The following is a 20,364-nucleotide window of genomic DNA, read 5'->3' as shown; positions in this document are numbered from 1 at the left end:
AAGAGTGTGGCAGCAATGATTTGTAGTGAGTTAAAGCTGTAACGTGGTGTTACATCACTGTTCTAAATTTAATTCAAGTCTTAGTATTTAAAAAGGAAGAGTGGTTTACGAAAATGTGAGATAACAGTGACTTAATCTTCCTTCATGACTTCAAGATTGCATTACGTTAGGAGTCCTATAGAGAAATGTGGAAACTGGAGTTGTTTACAGCCTTCTACAAGCTCCTTCTGGGCCTGCATGGAGGAACTGCTGTTTTGGCTCACGCTCACTTGTAGTAATTTTTGCAGGACCAGCTGTATGTGTGTATTCAAATGCAAAAACCCTGCAAGTGTTGTCCAGTTCCTGTTCCACTGCTGAACTAAGAGCTTTTCACTTTGTAGGGGATTATTTTGACACAGCACAGTCCCAGTGCAGACTGAACAAAGTGCTGAAGGTGGTGGGGGCTGTGGCCTGGCCTGCAGTGAGCAAACCTTACCCCAGTTCAGCTTTTTGAAATGGAGATTCCCCTCTTCTCCTGCCTTTTCTTTGCCTTGTGTTTGTTTGCAGACTCGGTGACTCTGCTGTTGGTTCCTTCCTTCTCACTGAGTGTCAAGTTATGGCTGTGGCTTTTCCTTTACTTTGGCTAAAGGGATGGGGAAGGTGCAAAGAGTGTCTCAGTTCAAGTCTTAAGCATCACCCACGAGACATTTGGTTGTAGGGAGAGGAAATAAATATACAAGCACAATTCTTCCCCCTCCTCCCCCCCCAAACCAAGAGCAAATTCAGTATTTTCCAAGGTTTCTGAGTTACACAGGAGGTTTCCAGGAATGTGGAGCACAAACAGATATGATCAGTCTCCCATGACGAAAATTTATGTGTATTCAATTTATTCAGCACAGCTCAGGATGGGAATCCAGTGATGGATAGGTCGTGCTGACCCTGCATGTCAAACAGATTTAATGTCACATGAATCAGAAGGAGGAAACCTATTTACAGGAAGGTCATGTTTCACTGCCTATTTACTGTTCTTCCAGGATTTCTGTACTGTTTTTACTTGCCTAATTTGTTTTTCTGTCCCGAGTGCTGCAGAAACAACAGCAGGGGGGTGGTTCCTGGGAGTGGCTTCCAAGCACTTGCACAACATGCACCGAAGCCGTAGTCTGAAGAGTCTGGGTGGAGCTCAGGTGCCTTCCCTGTGCCAGGTCATCTGTCAAATACAGGCATGGACAAACAGACTGACTTTAACTGACCAGTCCAGTTACTGGCTCTCCTGGGGTCATCTTGGCTGTATTATGTACCTGGAACTTATTTAACTCATCAAAATCCTTTATCAGGCACCCCAGCCTGCTGTGCCCCAGCCCTCTGGGATCCACAGCAGCTCCATTTTCTCAGAAGTCACACACCAGCCTTGTCCTTTGTCTGCAGGCCCCAGGTTGCATTTCTTGACAGGGATTCTGCATCGTTCTCTTGAGCACACTCGAGAGTTCTGATGTTGATGGCAGAACCGAGATTATTTTCGTACCCAGCAAGTGAGACACAGATGGTTCATGGCATAGATCCATGTGTAAAATTTATCTCCAAACACAGGAGTTGCTGGCACACACCTGGGTTTCTTCTTTGATCAATTCTTCTTTGCAATTGCTCAGGAAAAGCTGTTTTGTGTGGTCTGTGAGCTGAACTGCCCCATACCCAGGGGCATGATTTACTTTTTCTCTGCTTTAACAGCTTGTGGTTCTCTTCTCTAACCACAGGAGCTTCCGCCCTGCCAAAAAACCCCTTGTCTGCTTCACCAGAAAGGGCTCTTGCTGCTGCCTCTGGGTGACCACTGGCACATGGGGATGGGTGATGCTTCCTGGAGCTTTGCACATATGGGCTTTCCTGTTGATTATTCTTCTGTGTAAGCTGGGGATTTTTGTGTGTGTGTTTTGAGGGGGGGGGTTTCCTAATTTTTTTACATTTCTTTTATTCCTCCTTCACAAAGAAAGCCCATTTTTCCTGAGTCTGTCAGAAAGCAGCTGCTGCTGACTTTAATGCCATTTGCTATTGGGGCTGCTACTCAGAGCTGAGTTATGGAAAATGGTTTAGGAACTGGGTTTATTTCTTTGGGCCTCACAGCATGTTAGGGAGTGAGGAAAGGTGCTGTTGGGCTGCTGAGATGTGTGAGGCTCTCTGGTGCTGTGTGATCTGTGCCCTGTGGAGAGTGGGTTGGAGGATCAGTGTGAAGATGCATTGAGGGAGGCAGGAGCCATCCCAGAGCCTCCTGGGTTTGGCACTGGGCTGGGAAGAGACCAGCTGTGTTCTGTGACTCAGAACTACAGGTCAAAAATTAGTAGGTTTCCTGTGCAGCTGTGTTCAGGGGGTTAATTACTGCTGTAAGTGTTGAAATTCTTTTCCTAGATGCTGATTTCCTGTTCAAATGGAGAAGTCTCAAATAACAACAACCAAACAAAAACAAACCTAAAAGGAATAACAAAACGCCCAAACCCAAAGATATCCTGCTTTCAGTTCTTCCCTACATTCATCTGCAGTGTCAGGAGGGCTTTGGCTGCATCGAACTTGCTGCAGGACCACGATCTCAGTGCAGCAATGCACAGTGGAGCATCACTGTTAATAATGCCAGCTAATAATGCCCAAATACGTGTATTTTACATGGCTTAGGTTTTATTTTGATCTGTTAATCCTACAGTAAGATTCCAAGCAGTAGTGAGAATTTTGTTGAACATGTGTTCATCTTATGGAAACACTTTTTGATTTTAAATACCCATATCCTGTTTTTCCCTACAGGATTGACCTCTGTGGGCTCTCTTAGAAATAGGAACAACTCAAAGTATTTTAATCTGTGGATATTGAAAGAATAATGAAAGTATAACATAGTTTACAGGGAGTACAGAAATACAGAGAAACGCTTCTGCTCAGTTTTCTGTTCAGCATTTAACACTAGACATGTAATTCTGGCGTGTGTCACAGTCCACATTCAGCTCCATTCAACGGAGAAAACACATTTTCAAGGAAATGCTTCCCAGGCATAATATGAGGCCTTTTGTGGGGAAACAGCCCCTGATGCCTGCAGTCAGATCATTGCACCTCCTTTCTACACAACCATTTGAAAGAGCTGGAGTGGGAAGGGAAGGGAAGGTCAGCGTGGAAATGTGGAGAGGATTTGCTGGAAGATATGCAGACGGTGATTAATTTAACAGTGGTCCTTCTCCTCCCTTGCCTGTGTCCTGATTATCTGATGCCTCCCAGAGCAGATCACTGGGACATCCATGGCCCTGAGGGACAGGGCTGTGTTTTCAGGCCAGAGGTGGATCTAGAGGGGGTTGTGGTGAGTGTTGCGTTGACGCAGCACGATGGTGATCACCAGGAGCTGGAGGGTCAGGAGGCAGAGGCCTGTTAAGGGGGCCCAGATGAAGATGTGACAGAAGGATTTCAACTCTTCCTGCATTGTTGTCTCTGCAGGAATAAAGAAGGAGAAAGGTCCAGCAGGTGGTCAGGGCTGGTGTCAGGGCCACTTGTGGTGGACCCGAGAGAACTGCCTGGCATTCCACAAGGCTGCTCTTCCAAGTGTGCCCAGGCATGAGACATTCTCCTGCTTTGCACCTTGTCCTGGGCCTTTCCTACTTGGGATAAAACTGTGTAGCGTTCAACGTTTCAAAACCTGCTAAAGCACTGTGGATTTTCCCTCTCCCCCCATCCCTAAATGCCTGCAAGATCCCCCTCAGTATCAGTGGACCTGACCCCAACTCTTCCCCTCTCTCTCCATTTATCCAGCCTACCTGGAGCCAAGGTCTTGATGCAGGGGTCCTTTTCAGTGATGCCATGCTGGGTGGTGGGTCCTGGTGTGCTGGGTGCCAGTGTGGTGGTGACTGTGAGTGAAAATGGATGAATTCAGCATGTGGGGAAATAATAAAACAGGACTCTCCTGACCTTCTGTGCCCAGGGCACAGCTGTTCCTGCGCACAGCGTAGGGCTCATCTCCGGAGGGACTTCACAGAGCCCACTTTGGATGGGGACTCCCCAAGGGAGGGTCTCCCAAGAGCCAGTAAGGAGCTGTAGGCTCCTTGTGTCTTGCTGTCTGCCGCCATCCTCAGAAAGGCTGAACCCTCTGAGTTTTGGGACCTCTGTGTGGTGAGGCAGGAGAGAGAGATGCTGGACTTTGCTTTAGTCTTCTGGTTTCAGAGCCACAGATGGGATTAAGCAGTGGGGACGGGGAGATGATGCTGGGTCTGCCTAATCATCTTTGTCTTTGGGCAGGAGCAATCCCATGAGGAGAGACAGCAAGCAGGGAGCCTCTGGCAGGAGGACCAGTGTGTTGGTCATGAGATGCCTTGGGCAAGCAAGCAGGGAAAAGGGGTTTGTGGGAGAGAAGAATGCTTAGGAAAGGCATAGGCATGAGGTGCTGGGTATTTTGGCAGAGCTAAAAGAGGTTGAGTGGAGGTGTTGCTGACCTGGTAGAAAGGCAGGCTGGCCGTTGCTGAAGTACAACATTCGGTTGATGTTCATGAGGCAGAAATAAATCCCCTCGTCCTGCTGTGTGAAAGACTTCACTACCAGCCGATAGAACCTGTTGTCTCTGCTGGCCTCGAAGCGTGTGGATGTTCTCTGATTCCCCTCAAAGGTGGGCCCAGATAGGGAAGAGAACAAGACAATGACGTGAAGGGTCCCATTCCTGTCCTGGCGGACCCAGAACATGTCACTGTCCTTGTCAGTCTGACACTCCAGTTCCAGCCGCTGTCCCAGCTGGACTTGAGTGATGCTGTCACGAAACCTGACGTTCATCTCATACCATGGCTCCAGGATGGCCATCTTATGGCCATGGATCCCAGGGCAGCCTGGAGGAGAAAAATCCTTGTTGGAACTGCTTGGGAAGAGCAAATGGTTCCTCTGGGAAAAATCTCCTGCCCTGTCCATGGGAGGAAAGTAAAACTGCAAAGGAGGACCATGGTGTCTGCATGACTGGAAGGTTTTGTTGTCCTTGCTGGGATCGTGCATGGAGGGTGCTCAGCAATCAGCCACGTGGACTTTACAGATGGTGCTGCCCTTCCAGCTGCCTTTCAGCGATCTTATCCCTTCCCAGCTTCTCTGCTGCTCCCTAAACCCAGTTACTGCTAAGTCCCCTTTTTTTCCTGACCTCCTTCCCTCCAGAACTCCTTGTCTGACCAGGCTGCCCTTCCCGGTGCTCGTGGCTGCCCTACACGAGCTGAGGCGATGCTGCCTTTCCTCTGCAATTCCTGAGCACGCCTCAAAGTCAGCCTTTTTGGTTTGCTCTTTTTCCCCCTTTAGCTATTTATCGGAATTTCTTGGATTCAGTGGAAGGGTTTTTCCTTGCTTCTCCCAGTGATGGGGCTGCACCACCCTGTGTCCATACTCACAGAGTCCCAGAGCGAGCAGGAGGAGCAGGGCAGGAGACCCGTCCATCTTCTGCTGGGGGTGTCTGTCCTTGGAGACGGTGCAGCGCAGCTGAGGTGATCTTTGTCACTTGACTTGGGAGGCTGGGTCACACTTTGGGGAGGATGTGATGTCATCAGGACCCTCTTGGGTAAAGAGATGATGCTCGGCATCTGTGGCAAAATGCAGGGAGAAAGAAAATTCTTGAAGAAATTCAGTTCTAGTCCTCAGTTGGAGTCATTTTTCCTTATCAGTTCTCAATGGTGCCTGAAGGAATTTGCCTCAGTGACTTCCCTAGATCTCCTGATGATGCTGCTCATGCCTGAGGTAGGATCAGGCACCCCAGCCTGCTGTCCCCCAGCCCTCTGGGGGTCCACAGCAGCTCCAGCTCCACAGAAGTCACGGACAAGTCCCATCCTATGGCCGAAGGCCCCAGGTTGAGTTTCTTGTGAGGGATTCTGCATCCTTCTCTTGAGCACACTCAGGGAGTCTCGTGTGCATGGCAGAGCCCAGAGTATTCTTGTACCCAGCAAGTGAGACACAGGTGTTCCATGGCACAGATCCGTGAGTATCTTTTATCTCCAGTGCACACATTCCTAGCACTCAGCCAGGTTCTTCAGGTGCTCGGCTGTTCTCTTTGCAATTGCTCAGGAAAAGATGTTTTGTGCAAGGTGGATGGTCAGTGAGCTGAACACAGAGTGCCCAAAGCCCAGGGGTATGATTTGCTTTTGCTTTCTTTTAACAACTCGTGGTTCTCTTCTCTAACCACAGGAGCCTCTGCCCTGCCAAGAAACCCTGGTATGCATCAGTGGAGAGGACCCTGGTGCTGCCTCTGGGTGACCACTGGCACACGGGTGATGCTTCCTGGAGCTTTACACATACAGACTTTCCTGTTGTTACTTTTTCTGTGGGTTTTTTGTTTGTTTGTTTTTGTTTGTTTGTTTTGTTTTTTGTTTTTTTAAACCCCTCCTTCACAAAGAAAGCCCCTGTTTCCTGAGTGTGTCAGAAAGCAGCTGCTGCTGATTTCAATGCCATTTGCTATTGGGGCTGCTACTCAGAGCTGAGTTATGGAAAATGGTTTAGGAACTGGGTTTATTTCTTTGGGCCTCACAGCATGTTAGTGAGTGAGGAAAGGTGCTGTTGGGCTGCTGAGATGTGTGAGGCTCTCTGGTGCTGTGTGATCTGTGCCCTGTGGAGAGTGGGTTGGAGGATCAGTGTGAAGATGCATTGAGGGAGGCAGGAGCCATCCCAGAGCCTCCTGGTTTGGCACTGGGCTGGGAATAGACCAGCTGTGTTCTGTGTTCCTGAACTACTGATCAAAAATCAGTAGATTCCCCCAGGCAGTGGATTTTGAGCTTACAACTTAGTGTTGTAATTATTTTCTTAGATGCTGATTTTCTGATCAAATGAAAACTACTGAAATAACAACAATCGAACCCCACAAAAAAAAGCAAAACAAAAAAACCAAACCCAAAGATATTCTGCTTTCAGTTCTTCCCTACATTCATCTGCAGCATCAGGAGGGCTTTGGCTGCATCGATCTTGCTGCAGGACTGCGGTCTGAGTGCAGAAATGCACAGTGGAGCATCACTATCAGTAATGTCAGCTAATAATGCCCAAATATATGTATTTAACATTGCTTAGAGTTTTGTTTTGCTCTGTTTATCCCACATTAGGATTCCATTCAGTAGCTAGAACTTTGTTGTACATTGGTTCATCTTGCTGAAATGCTTTTTGCTTTAAACACCCACGTCCTGTTTTTCCCTACAGGATTGACATCTATAGGCTCTCATTGCATTAGGTCTAGCAATAAACATTCAGTCTGTGGATCATGAAAGAATAATTTAATTTGAAAGTGTAACAAAGTTTACAGGGAGTGAAATACAGAAAAACACTGCTGCTTGGTATTCATTTCATTTTGTTTTGTGTCACAGTCCACATTCAGCTCCATTCAACGGAGAAAACACATTTTCAAGGAAATGCTTCCCAGGCATAATATGAGGCCTTTTGTGGGGAAACAGCCCCTGATGCCTGCAGTCAGATCACTGCACCTCCTTTCTACACAACCATTTGAAAGAGCTGGAGTGGGAAGGGAAGGGAAGGGAAGGTCAGTGTGGAAATGTGGAGAGGATTTGCTGGAAGATATGCAGACAGTGATTAATTTAACAGTGGTCCTTCTCCTCCCTTGCCTGTGTCCTGATTATCTGATGCCTCCCAGAGCAGATCACTGGGACATCCATGGCCCTGAGGGACAGGGCTGTGTTTTCAGGCCAGAGGTGGATCTAGAGGGGGTTGTGGTGAGTGTTGTGTTGACGCAGCACGATGGTGATCACCAGGAGCTGGAGGGTCAGGAGGCAGAGGCCTGTCAAGGGGATCCAGATGAAGATGTGACAGAAGGAATTCAGCTCTTCCTGCAATTTTCTCTCTGTAGGAATAGAGAAGGGGAAAGGTCCAGAAAGGTTCCCCTGGGCCTGCAGGGATGTTCTTCCTTAGTGCTGCTGCTCTCAGCATTTTCCTGGGACTCGGGGGAGGACACGTGGCCAAAAGTTTTCACATGTCTCCTGCCAAGGATAAAACCCCTCTCCCCACCTTCCCTGTGTGCCCAGGCATGAGACACACTCATGCTGTTTTCCTCATCCTTAGCCTTTCCTACTTGGGAGGAAAAATTGAAGTTTAATGCTTCCAGCTCTTATAAATCTCTATGGATTTTCACTCTCCCCCCATTCTAAAATGCTTTCAGGATCCCCCTATGTACCAGTGGGCCAGAGCCCAGCTCTTTTCCTCTCCTTCCCTACATCCCAGGTACCTGGATCTGGAGTCTTGATGCAGGGGTCCTTTTCAGTGATGCTATGCTGGGTGATGAGTCCTGGTGTGGTGGTGACTGTAAATGAAAATTCAGCAGGTAAGCAAATACAGTAAAACAGGTCTCTCCTGCCCTTTCTGCTCTCCCTGCCCTGCCAGGGTTTGTCTGCTCCTGTTCACAGCACAGGGCTCAGATCCACCTGGAATTCACAGAGCCCCTTTTGGATGGTGATTCCCCTAAGGAGGGTCTCCCAAGAGCCGGTAAGGAACGGCAGGGTTCTTATTTCTTTCTGTCTGCCACCATCCTCAGAAAGCCTGAGCACCCTGGGGTTGCTGGGCTTCTGGAGACCGATGTTTAGGGGAAAGGACAGGGTAGTGGTGGACTTAGCTTTCATCTTCTCCTGTCAGAGCCATGGATGGGATGGAGAAGTGGGGATGGGGAGATGATGCTGGGACTGCCCAATCATCTTTGCTTTAGGGCAGGAGCAGTACCATGAGGAGAGTGAGTGAGAAGTAAGCCTCTGGCAGGAGGATTAGTGGGTTGGTCCCAAGATGCCTTGGGAAGCAAGCAGAGTAATGGAGTTTGTGGGAGAAACAGCTGGATAAAAAAGGCACAGGGAGGAGGTGCTGGGTATTTTGGCAGAGCTAAGCAAGATTGTGTGGAGATGTTGCTGACCTGGTAGAAAGGCAGGCTGGCCATTGCTGAAGTACAGCATTTGGTTGATGTTCATGAGGCAGAAATAAATCCCCTCATCCTGCTGTGTGAAAGACTTCACTACCAACCGATAGAACTTCTTGTCTCTGCCGGCCTCGAAGCGTCTGGATGTTCTCTGATTCCCCTCAAAGGTGACTCGGGACACAGAAGAGATGAAGACAATGAAGTGAAGGGTCCCATTGCTGTCCTGGCGGACCCAGAATGCTCCACTATCCCTGTCAGTCTGACACTGCAGTTCCAGCCGCTGTCCCACCCGGAGCTGGGTGATGCTGTCACGAAACCTGACCTTCATCTGATACATCTGGCCACGGATCCCAGGGCAGCCTGGAGGAGAGAAATCCTTGTTGGAACTGCTTGGGAAGAGCAAATGGTCCCTCTGGAAAAAAATCTCCTGCCCTGTCCATGGGAGGGAAGTACAAATGCAAAGGGAGAACCACACTGTCAGGATGACTGGAAGGTTTTGTTGGAGTCCTTGCTGGGATTGTGCATGGAGGGTGCTCAGCAATCAGCCACGTGGGCTGTACAGATGGTGCTGCCCTTCCAGCTGCCTTTTTGGGGATGTTACTCCTCTCCAGCTTATCTGAAGTGACTCCCTAAAAACACTGTCTATGGGACACCTTTTCTCACCTTTCTCCCTTCCCTCCAGAATCACTCATCTGACCTGGCTCCCTTCCTGGTGCTTGTGCTGCTGCAGCCTCCCCTCTGGCTGCCCTACGCCGGCTGAGGTGATCCCGCCTTTCCCTCCACAGTTACTGAGCACATCTCAAAGTCAGCTTGTTTGGCTTCCTTCTCATCCCCATCCTCCTCTGCCCCCCACAGCCTTTAACTATTTATCCAATTTCTTGGATTCAGTGGAAGGTTTTTCCTTGCCCCTCTGAATGATGGGGCTGCACCACCCTTGTCCATACTCACAGAGTCCCAGAGCGAGCAGGAGGAGCAGGGCAGGAGACCCGTCCATCTTCTGCTGGGGGTGTCTGTCCTTGGAGACGGTGCAGTGCAACTGAGGTGATCTTTGTCATCTCGACTTGGGAGGCTGGGTCACACTTTGGGGAGGATGTGATGTCATCAGGACCCTCTTGGGTAAAGGGGTGATGCTCGGCATTTGCAGCAAAATGCAGTGGAAAATAAAATTTCTGAAGAAATTCTGTTTTAATCTAGAATTTGGGCTCATTTATCCTTATCAGTTCTTAATGGTGTCTCACAGAGTTTGCCTCAGTGAGTTCCCTAGAGATCTGCTGCTCATGCCTGAGGTAGGATCAGGTACCCTAGCCTGCTGTCCCCCAGCCCTCTGGGGGTCCACAGCAGCTCCAGCTCTGTAAAAGTCACAGACAAGTCCTATCCTTTGTCTGAAGGTCCCAGGTTGCATTTCCTGGCAGGGATTCTGCCTCCTTCTCTTGAGCACACTCAAGAGGTCTCATGTGGAAGGCAGAGCCCAGAGTATTCTCTTACCCAGTGAGACACAGATGGTTCATGGCATAGGTCCATGTGTATCATTTATCTCCAAGGACCAGCTTTGCTGGCACATAGCTGGGTTCTTCATTTGCTGGATTGTTCTCTTTGCAATTCCTCTTTGGTCAATTCTTCTTTGCATTTACTCAGGGAAAGCTCCTTTTGTGCAAGGCAGGTGGTCTGTGAACAGAAACCCACCAGAATGCCCAGTGCCCAAGGGTGAGCTTTGCTTTTTCTTTTTTTTTTGTTTTAACAGCTTGTGGTTCTCTTCTCTAACCACAGGAGCTTCCGCCCTGCCCCAAAACCCCTTGTCTGCTTCACCAGAGAGGGCCCTTTCTGCTGCCTCTGGGTGACCATTTGCACATGGGGATGGGTGATGCTTCCTGGAGCTTGCAGATCTGAATAAACAGAATTTACTGCAGTCAATCAACATATTCATAAATAATCAACATGTTAAAAGTCCTGTTATTGTTAACCAAGACAATTGACAGAGACTACTTTTGTTACCCCTCAACCATTTCTTTCCGAAACAAACAAATCCCACCTTCCTTGCTCGGGCCAAATTCCTGCTGAAATCGGTGGAAGTGGGGGTAGCAGCAGAAGAGGGATAGCATGAGGGAAACAAAACATTACGCACAGAACTGTAAAAACACAAGAAGTAAGGCCCTTTAATCCAGATTTACATTCTCAGTGCAGCCTTGTAATACCTTAGATGAAACAGTAAAAACCTTAAGAGAGAGGTGGCACCACAGATAGAGGATGTGTTGAGTGAGAGCATTTATTTCCGAGTCACTTTGTAGCGAATTCAAAGCCTGGCTGCGTTTTAGAAAGAAGTAGCACACGCCCTTGAGTAGAGATTGAACTCATATCCTTTATTCCTCATCTGCTTGTCACTAAAGTCTGTCAGCATCAGGATTGACCTGGTTCCTCTGCCTGAACCCTGTCACTGGGAGCAGAGACGATGTTTGGCCTTGGGAATCGGTTTGAAAAGCTCCGGCTTTGGAAGGAGCTGTGCCTTAGGGTGCAGTTCCCAGAAACAGTGCTGCTTGTTGTCTGGGTGTCTGAGCTCCCTCTTGTCTCCTCAAATTCGCCAGGGCAGAGTGCAGGAGGTGCAGTCACGGTGTAGAGAAGGCAGGAGATGTGTTTATGTGCTGACAGCTCCCAGGAGATGATCCAGAAGCCCAAAGGTGTGGATGCTGCAACGTGTCAGTTTGTTGTGCCGGGTTTGGTGTGGGGCTTCCCCTGCACAGGCCTAGAGAGAGAAAAGGGGTTTGATTTACTTTGATGGGAAAGGAAGAGAAGGACAATTAATGCCTGATGAGCTGATGATCTTGTTTAGCCTTGGTCTGCAGCCAGGGAGCTGCAAGAGCAGGCTGCAAAATGTTCCTAAATCCTCTTTGTGCTGGTGAAGGATCTGGCAACATTTCAGGTAGTGACAGCCAGCAGAAGGATGTTCTGAAGACACACTGCTAATCAATTCTTACAGTAATTAAAAAAAGGTGTTTTTTTAAATTTACCTCTGACTTCTGCTCACTCCTGTCCTCTCATCAACCCTTTCTCCACATTCAGAAATGAATGAATAAAGAAGACCTCGGGGTTTTTTTGGAGTTGGACAAGTTGTTATCAATTCCTAGAGACTTTTTCTTATTGCAACCAGTTTCCTGCAGAAGAGCTTGAAAGGAGGCTTTCTAGACAGGCAGAGTGCACTCAAAATGATAGAAACTACTGGTCTCCAGGACCTGAGAGTTTTATGCTGATCTAACAAGTTGGAGATTTGGCACCCTTCTTTACTAAAGATCAATTTGTGGTAGAAAATGAATCCCTCTGCTGCCAGCAAGAAACCCAGGACAGATCCTGAGGTGCTCTTTCCTGCAGTGTATTGCACTATTAACTTCTAAAGAGCTTCATTTCAATAATTGGGAGTTGCTCAGAGCAGCAGAAATTTCCTCTCTAAATAAAAACTGAAATATGCTACAGTTTCTTAAACCATGTCATGTTAGTGCAGCTGAAGGAAAGCTGTCCTTGAGGAGATGATTTCCCGAGGTCCTTGTAACAAAACCGCTCCGTCGGTTGAAAACTGAAGGAGCTGGGCAGGTGTTTTTTCTCTGTAGAGACAGAACATCCCTGTCCAGGGCTGGCAACAGGGCTTGAGATAAGTGAAGAATGCAAACATCATTCTAAACAAGGCAGCAGGGAGAGCTTTTCATTATCATTTCTCCCTTGGAAAGGCAGACAAGGATCAAAAGAGTGCTGCGTATAACAAATATCCATTGTAAAACTGACAGACTGTTCCCTTTTTCAGAGGGGGAAAAAAATGCATTCTGTCTTAAAAACAAAATAAAAAAATTGGAGGGCTCTACTACCGTAGGGGAGGGTGGGCTTTTTCTGAGTAATTGTGTTAATTTGGACAACTGAAAGAGAATTATCTTTCTCACTATAAGCCCCATGGATGTATAACAAAGAAGCTGAATTTCTCTGATTGAAAAGATGCTTTGATTTGCAAAGAATGAGGCTCCAGAGCTGTGAAAGTGCTGCCCCAAACTTTCTTGGCAACCCAGCTTTTCCAAGCACCAAGCCCAGCACCGGCTGCCAGGAGCAGCAGCAATGATTTCCTGGTGGGTCTCTGGCCACAAGCCCCAGGGTGCCCAAGGCTTGCAGAGCTGCAGACGTGGTTTCCAGGTTTCCTGCTGCAGGGAGGTCACTTTGCAGAAGCGAAATGCATGTGCCAGTAATTTGAATTTCTTAATCATAAAAAACAAAACAAAACAACAACAACAACAACAAAAAAAAACAAAAACAAAACAACAACAACAACAAAAAACAAACAAACAAACAAAAAAACCACAACCAAAACTGCAAACAAATCCAAAAACACAGGACAAGAGAACCTTCCGTCTCGTTTTTGCCCTTAAGTCATTACACAGACCCCTCCCATCCACCGGCTATCGGATGAAGAATTTTTAGGTTGCTTTTGGGCACCTTCCTGCTTTGTTGCCTGAGGGTGCCAAGTTTAAGAGAAAATTCGTGATACCTGTCACTTACTAACCTTTCACACCTGCGCCTTCTGTCTTCCGGTTTCTACAATAAGAAAGAAAATGTTTTAGTTCAAAGGTTCCAAGTCACAGCTCAGTAAAGAAACACTGCAGAGAGGTGGGTCTGTTGCTCCCCGGCAGCTGATGCCTTTAAAATTAACCAGGGATGATAAACCAAGTTTATTTTTGAGGAAATCCCTGCCAGGGAGTGGTGCTGCAGTTCGTGTTGCCTCAGTATTCCACTTAAGCATTTTGGTGAATTTTAAAGGGTGGGGTGAGTAGCAGTAGCAGGGTCAGCCTGAGAACCCTGAGGGTGAATTATTTCTGCTGACTTTGGCACGTTGCTGAGAATCCCTTGGCAGCAACTTTTTCTCCAAGAGGTGAGTAGCAGTGGTGCCACTCCACATGCAACCAAGTTGAACGATGCTCTTCCCTATTTTAGAGTCTGTTGTTACTTTGGGATGTATTCAGCAAAATACAATGTTCTGCCAACAATTTGAGCCCAAGGTAGTCATCTGTCCTGTAGGGCTCAGGCTGCTGCAGAAATTCAGTGCACCCGATGGCTTTTCACTGATCATTTTACATCAGTGTTAAAAGGCAGAAATAAATCACTGAGTGGTGTTTGCAGGTTAACAGTGTTGCAGGTCACCAGGAAAAGCCACTGTACGTGGAGAGCTCTTGGCTCCTGATGACTTCAGAGGGAATTTGGACCAAGTCCAGGCACTCTGCTGCATCATCAGCTACTTCCCTCAAGGAGAATGATTTTTGGCTGAGTCTCCCTAATGCTTTTTCATGTATTCCTTCCTATCTCTGCAGAGTGTGGAGATTAGTATTTTTCAGGGCTGAAGAATGCTGAAAAATGGTCCTTTTTTTTAGCTGGGGCAGCTGGTAAATCCATCTGGCATCAGCTCCAGGCTGCAGGGTCAGGGAGGATCTAGTTAGGTTAATTCAGCAGCAGAACTGCTGGTGTTCAGGCAAATGAGCAGAGCTGGATTAATGAAGTCGTAACTTCTGGGGTTACTGGAGAGTTGAACTGATTTCAGCGAGCTAAATTGAGTTAAATCCATTGGCACTCACTGCTTGCTCAGGGTAGTTTAACTTCCCTTCAAACACCAAATTTCACCAAAGGACTTTTGCTGACCCAGAGATTTTGCATTCCTGCTTAAACTGTGGCAGTCTCTGAACCTGTGTAATGAAGTTCCTCTTTTGGTTACAGCTCAAACTGCTACTGTGGGGTCTCAGCATGTGCTGGAGCATATTTACCCTGATGGGTCAGAATGGTTCAGGCCCTGGTACCTTCATCCCTGACACACCAATTTCAGGATGGTAGAGCCAAGACAGTTCATAGAGTAAGTTCTGTCCATTTCTAATCAATTGTTCTTCCTGTAAGGTTTTTTTCAACCTAAACACATTTCTCATTCTATGGTTCTAAGTTGTTAATTATTTTTCAGCCTAAGCCTTTCCTGATGAGGAAAGTACAGACAGTGGTTTTAACAGTAGCCCTTCTCTTGCATTCACTGTGTCCTGCTTATCTGGTATCTCACAAAGCGGGCAGAACATCCATCCCTCTGAGGGACAGGGCTGTGGTTTGAGGCCAGAGGTGCATCCACAGGGACTGTGGTGAGTCTTACTTCGACACTGCAGGATGGTGATGGCCAGGGCGGTGAGGAGCAGGAGGCAGGCGCCTGCCGAGGGAACCCCGATGACACCATCACAGGAGAACTTCAGCTCCTTCTCCGTGCTGGACTCTGAAGGAATAGAGAAGGGCAAAGGTCAAAAAAAGCACAGAAATGTTAAGTTTGTAAAAGACCTCCAAGATCATTGAGTCCAACCTTTGAGCAGGAATGGAGAAGGGGAAAGGTCCAGCAGGTGCTCACTGGTGGTGTCAGGGCCAGTTCTGGTGGAGCCAGAGCTGCCAAGGGCCCCGCATGGTGTGCCATGAGGCTGGTGGTGAGGCCAGAGGGCTTCCCCTGGGCTGCTGCTCTCACCATTTTCCAGAGACTTGAGGGAGGACAGGTAGCCAGAAATTTTCTCTTTTCCCTGATGAGGCTAAAAACAATCCCCAGCCCCCAAGGCACTGCCCTCCCTCCCTCTCTTCTGGGTGTGCCCAGGCATGAGACACGCTCATGCTTTTTACCTCATCCTTAGCCTTTCCTACGTGGGATGAAACACTGGAGTTTAATCCTTCCAACTCTGATAATGCTCTGTGGATTTTCACTCTCCTCCCACCCCAAAATGCCTGCAGGTGTCAGTGGTACCAGTGGGCCAGAACCCATCTCCCCCCTCTCCCCTACCTCCCTGCATCCAAGCTACCTGGATCCGGGGTCTGGATGTAGGAGTCATTTCCACTGATACGAGGCTGAGTGGAGGGTCCTGGTGTGGTGCTGACTAAAAGTGAAAATTGAAGAATTCAGCAAGTAGCAAAATGCAGTAAAACAGGCTTCTCCTACCTTCTGTTCTCCCACCCCTGCCCAGCGTACAGATGTTCCTGCACACACATTAGGGCTTCATAGAGCCCCTTTTGGATGGGGATTCCCCCAAGGAGGGTCTCCCAAGAGCCAGTAAGGAGCTGTAGGCTCCTTATGTCTTTCTGTCTGCCACCATCCTCAGAAAGGCTGAACACTCTGAGATTTGGGATCTAGGTGAGGTGAGGAAGGAGGGGGTAGTGCTGGACTTTGCTTTAGTCTTCTGGCTTTCAGAGCCATTGATGGGACTGAAAAGTGGGGACAGGGAGATGATGCTGGGTCTGCCTAATCATCTTTGCCTTTGGGCAGGAGCAATCCCATGAGGAGCCAGGGCAAGCAGGGAGCCTCTGGCCAGGAGGACCAGTGTGTTGGTCACGAGATGCCTTGGGCAAGCAAGCAGGGAAAAGGGGTTTGTGGGAGAGAAGAATGCTTAAGAACGGCACAGGCAGGAGGTGCTGGGTATTTTAGCAGAGCTCAGAGAGGTTGGATGGAGGTGTTGCTGACCTGGTAGAAAGGCAGGCTGGCCATTGCTGAAGTACAGCATTTGGTTGATGTTCATGAGGCAGAAATAAATCCCCTCATCCTGCTGTGTGAAAGACTTCACTACCAACCGATAGAACCTGTTGTCTCTGCCGGCCTCGAAGCGTGTGGATTGTCTTTGACTCCCCTTGAAGGTGACTCGGGACACAGAAGAGATGAAGACAATGAAGTGAAGGGTCCCACTGCTGTCCTGGCGGACCCAGAATGCTCCTCTATCCCCGTCAGTCTGACACTCCAGTTCCAGCCGCTGTCCCACCCGGAGCTGGGTGATGCTGTCACGAAACCTGACCTTCATCTGATACATCCGGCCACGGATCCCAGGGCAGCCTGGAGGGGAGAAATCCTTGTTGGAACTGCTTGGGAAAAGCCAATGGGCCCTCTGAGAAAATCTGCTTTCCTGTTCTCAGACTGTGAGGTCAAGGGCAAAGGAGGACCATGGTGTCTGGATGACTGGAAGGTTTTGTTGGAGTCCTTGCTGGGATTGTGCATGGAGGGTGCTCAGCAATCAGCCATGTGGGCTGTACAGATGGTGTTGCCCTTCCAGCTGCCTTCTCAGGGACATTACCCCTTCCCAACTTCTCTGAAGGGGCTCCCTAAAGCACCAACTGCTAAACCCTCTTTATTCCCCCCTTCTCCGTTCCCTCCAGAACCACTCATCTGACCAGGCTCCCTTCCTGGTGCTTGTGCTGCTGCAACCACCCCTCTGGCTGCCCTGTGCCAGCTGAGGCAATACTGCCTTTCTCTCCACAGTTACTGAGCACATCTCAAAGTCAGCCTTTTTGATTTGCTCTTTTCCACTCTTTAACTATTTATCCAATTTCTTGGATTCAGTGGAAGGTTTTTCCTTGCCCCTCTGAGTGATGGGGCTGCACCACCCTTGTCCATACTCACAGAGTCCCAGAGCGAGCAGGAGGAGCAGGGCAGGAGACCCGTCCATCTTCTGCTGGGGGTGTCTGTCCTTGGAGAAGGTGCAGCGCAGCTGAGACGATGTTTCTATCTCAACTTGGGAGACTGGGTCACACTTTTGGAGAGGATGTGATGTCATCAGGACCCTCTTGGGTAAAGAGATGATGCTCGGCATCTGCGGCGAAATGCAGCGGAAAAAATCCTGAACACATTCAGTTCTAGTCCTCAGTCTGGCTTATTTTTCCTGAACATTTCTGAATGGTGTCTCAAGGCTTTTGCCTTGATGTCTTCCCTAGAGACCCAGAGTGCTGCTGCTCATGCCTGAGGTAGGATCAGGCACCCCAGCCCGCTGTCCCCCAGCCCTCTGAGGGTCCACAGCAGCTCCAGCTCCACAGAAGTCACCGACAAGCTTCGTGCTTTGGCTGAAGGTCCCAGGTTGGGTTTCTTGGCAGGGACTCTGCCTCCTTCTCTTGAGCACACTCAAGGGGTCTTGTGTGGATGGCAGAGCCCAGAGCATTTTCTTACCCAGCAAGTGACAGATGTTTCATGGTATAGATCCATGTGTCTCATTTATCTCCAAGTACACACGTTCCTGACACACAGCTGAGATCTTCTTTCGCTGAATTGTTCTCTTTGCAGTTCTTCTTTGGTCATTTCTTCTTTGTATTTGCTCTGAAAAGCTGCTTTGTGCAAGGCAGGTGGTCTGTCAGCTGAGCACACTGAGAGTGCCCGATGCCCAGGGGGATGATTTCCTTTTAATTTTGTTTCAACAACTTGTGTTTCTCCCCTGTAACCACAGGGGCTTCCGCCCTGCCAAGAAAACCCCTTGTATGTGTCACTGGAGGGGGCCCTTGCTGCTGCCTCTGGGTGACCATTTGCACATGGGGGTGGGTGATGCTTCCTGGAGCTCTGCACACACGGTAACAACAGCTTCATCAGACTGTGAGGGGCTGGGCCGGTATTTGATTTACTCCTTTCTTCCTTGCTTTCCTGATTACTGTTTTTGTGTGAGGTTTGTTTTCTATTAGTCCTTTGCAAAGGAGCTCCTCTATTTTCCCTGGTCTGTCAGAAAGCAGGTGCTGCTGGCTTCAGTTCCACTGGCAAGTGGGGCTGGTGCTCAGAGCTGAGCTATGGAAAATGGTTTAGGAACTGGGTTTTCCGGAGTGGGCATCAAAGCATGTTGGTGAGTGAGGAAAGGTGCTGTCAGGCTGCTGGGTTGTGTGAAGTTCACCCTTTCACAGGGCTGTGGTAGTTGTGATGGGTCCCTTAAATAGAGCAGGTTTTGACAAAACAAAGAGAAAATACGTTTCATCAGTTAAACAGCATTACAAGGATCTGGATCTCAAAATCCTGTCAAGCAAATGTGAACACCAGACTGGAGCTCAGTGTCAGCTGTCAGAGTGCTCCAGCCACCTCTGGATGAGACATCAAGTGATGCCACTTGTATCACCTCTGCCTGGTTCTCTACTTGTAAATGGAAAACTTAACGTCTCTTGGAAGTGTCTGCCCATGAGGTGTTGCTCTTTTCTGGGGCATTCTGAGGCATTCTGGGGCAACATGAATCTCAGGGCAGTGACCTAAAAAAGTAAATGTTTATTTTGGTGCATGCTCCAAGCTGCCTGTTCTGGTCACCTCAGCCTTCTGACCTTCTGCCAGCGGTGGCTGTGCTGGTTGTGTAGCAAAGGCAGAATCACAGAGGTTCAGTGCAGAGTACTGGGTGTATTTCTAATACCTACTTAAATTGCAGGGCTTCAGAAATAGAAAAGCCCATGTAAGAAGAGACATGGCCCTGAGTATCTTGAGATGCACAGCAGTCCAGGAACACGTAGTATCTCTCAGAAAATCCTCAGGTGGAGAGCAGCAAAGGCTTTTAAATTGAATTCCTTTAAGGATTCCTTCTAACTCAGGGCATCTGTTACAGTGGGAGGGAGGAGTAATATTTCTACTGACACTTTATATGGAATTTGAATCTGCAGTTTGGGTGTTACATCCCTTTGGTCACTGACAGATTAAAGAACCAAAATCAGAGACCACCAAGATCTGTGTGTTAGAGATGCAAAGGCAGAAACGACGATAAAGAACTGAAGGTGATGCCTGGCAGTTGTTTAGCAAGTAAGAAGATGAAAGGTGCTGACAGAGAGTTCAGTGAACATTCCTGTATTTTCAGTAACATGGTGATACCCAACAAACCCACCCTCTGAAGAGGGAATGTGCCATGCAGGCAGTGCTATTGCAGTTGCAGGGCCAGTCCTTTCCTTGCAGTGCTGAGAGTGCTGGGAGCTGTCTGGGTTCATGGATTTGTGATTGCAGGCTCCAGTTATGTTCAGAGATGAGCTTGATCTCATGGGAGAGAGAGACAAGGTATGAGCTGTTCATCTGTAGGTTAGACCCTTGCTACTCCCCAGCTGAGCACCTGGGGTTTGAGTGGAGCCCCCTTAATAGATTGAAGGTGTCTTAGTGCTTCACATCATTGCCTGTGAATTCACAGACATTTCCAAGTTGAGGCTTTTCTGTGAATCTTTTCTTTAGGTGTGTGTAGATCCATGCAGTTTTCATTTAGTATCGTCCTGCTATTGTTTAGATATACTTATCCAGTCCCTAATTTAATTTTTTTTTAAATTAAGCATTACACTCAAGTCAGTTTGGAAGAACTTCTCTCTGTTTCCCTCCTTCCCAGCTTGTTTGCAGAGGAGGAGACTGTCAAAGAGTTTCTTTCCTTCTGCTTTTCCCAGGTTTTTATCAGTCCCGTGACAAGAATACCAGAATACCCTGAGAATCTTTATCTCATCCACTTTCAAAGCACCTTCCTGGGATGGAGGAGTGTTCCTGGGCCCATCAGCTAATCCCTGGGAAGATCCCTTGAGATGATTTTAGGCTGTGGTAAGCTGGAAGCTGAACTCTGGCATCCTGAGTCTCAGGCTGGTGTATAAATCACTGGCTTTTCCTTCATCCAAAACCTTTTCAAACTCTCATTTGGTATTTTCGTGAAGGATTTTAACATTTCTGAGGCTAGGAGCTAAAGCAAGAAATACACTTCATTGAATCTGACTAGAATGATTTTATTTGCTATCTCAGTTCTTGATTTGCA

General features: G+C 48.2%; 3 protein-coding genes across 3 annotated transcripts; all 3 read right to left on the bottom strand.

The window, feature by feature from the left end:
* Positions 1-3,289: 3,289 nt before the first annotated feature.
* On the bottom strand, positions 3,290-5,397 carry LOC126651967 (T-cell surface glycoprotein CD8 alpha chain-like). Its single transcript, XM_050338457.1, has 4 exons — positions 5,352-5,397; positions 4,428-4,811; positions 3,756-3,845; positions 3,290-3,432 (listed from the first exon to the last, which is right to left on the bottom strand). The coding sequence occupies exons 1-4, from the start codon at positions 5,395-5,397 to the stop codon at positions 3,290-3,292; spliced, it is 663 nt and encodes a 220-aa protein (XP_050194414.1).
* A 2,252-nt stretch (positions 5,398-7,649) lies between these two features.
* On the bottom strand, positions 7,650-9,842 carry LOC126651965 (T-cell surface glycoprotein CD8 alpha chain-like). The gene is made up of 4 exons (XM_050338456.1): positions 9,797-9,842; positions 8,846-9,208; positions 8,174-8,248; positions 7,650-7,792 (listed from the first exon to the last, which is right to left on the bottom strand). The coding sequence occupies exons 1-4, from the start codon at positions 9,840-9,842 to the stop codon at positions 7,650-7,652; spliced, it is 627 nt and encodes a 208-aa protein (XP_050194413.1).
* A 3,540-nt stretch (positions 9,843-13,382) lies between these two features.
* LOC126651964 (T-cell surface glycoprotein CD8 alpha chain-like) lies at positions 13,383-17,307 on the bottom strand. Its single transcript, XM_050338455.1, has 5 exons — positions 17,262-17,307; positions 16,335-16,697; positions 15,679-15,753; positions 14,982-15,113; positions 13,383-13,411 (listed from the first exon to the last, which is right to left on the bottom strand). The coding sequence occupies exons 1-5, from the start codon at positions 17,305-17,307 to the stop codon at positions 13,383-13,385; spliced, it is 645 nt and encodes a 214-aa protein (XP_050194412.1).
* Positions 17,308-20,364: the final 3,057 nt, after the last annotated feature.

Source organism: Myiozetetes cayanensis, unplaced genomic scaffold, assembly GCF_022539395.1.
Source record: "Myiozetetes cayanensis isolate MyiCay16 unplaced genomic scaffold, myiCay2020 scf7, whole genome shotgun sequence".
Taxonomy (NCBI): domain Eukaryota; kingdom Metazoa; phylum Chordata; class Aves; order Passeriformes; family Tyrannidae; genus Myiozetetes; species Myiozetetes cayanensis.
Note: the sequence above shows the minus strand (reverse complement) of the source record. Positions and strands in the feature narration are given on the sequence as shown.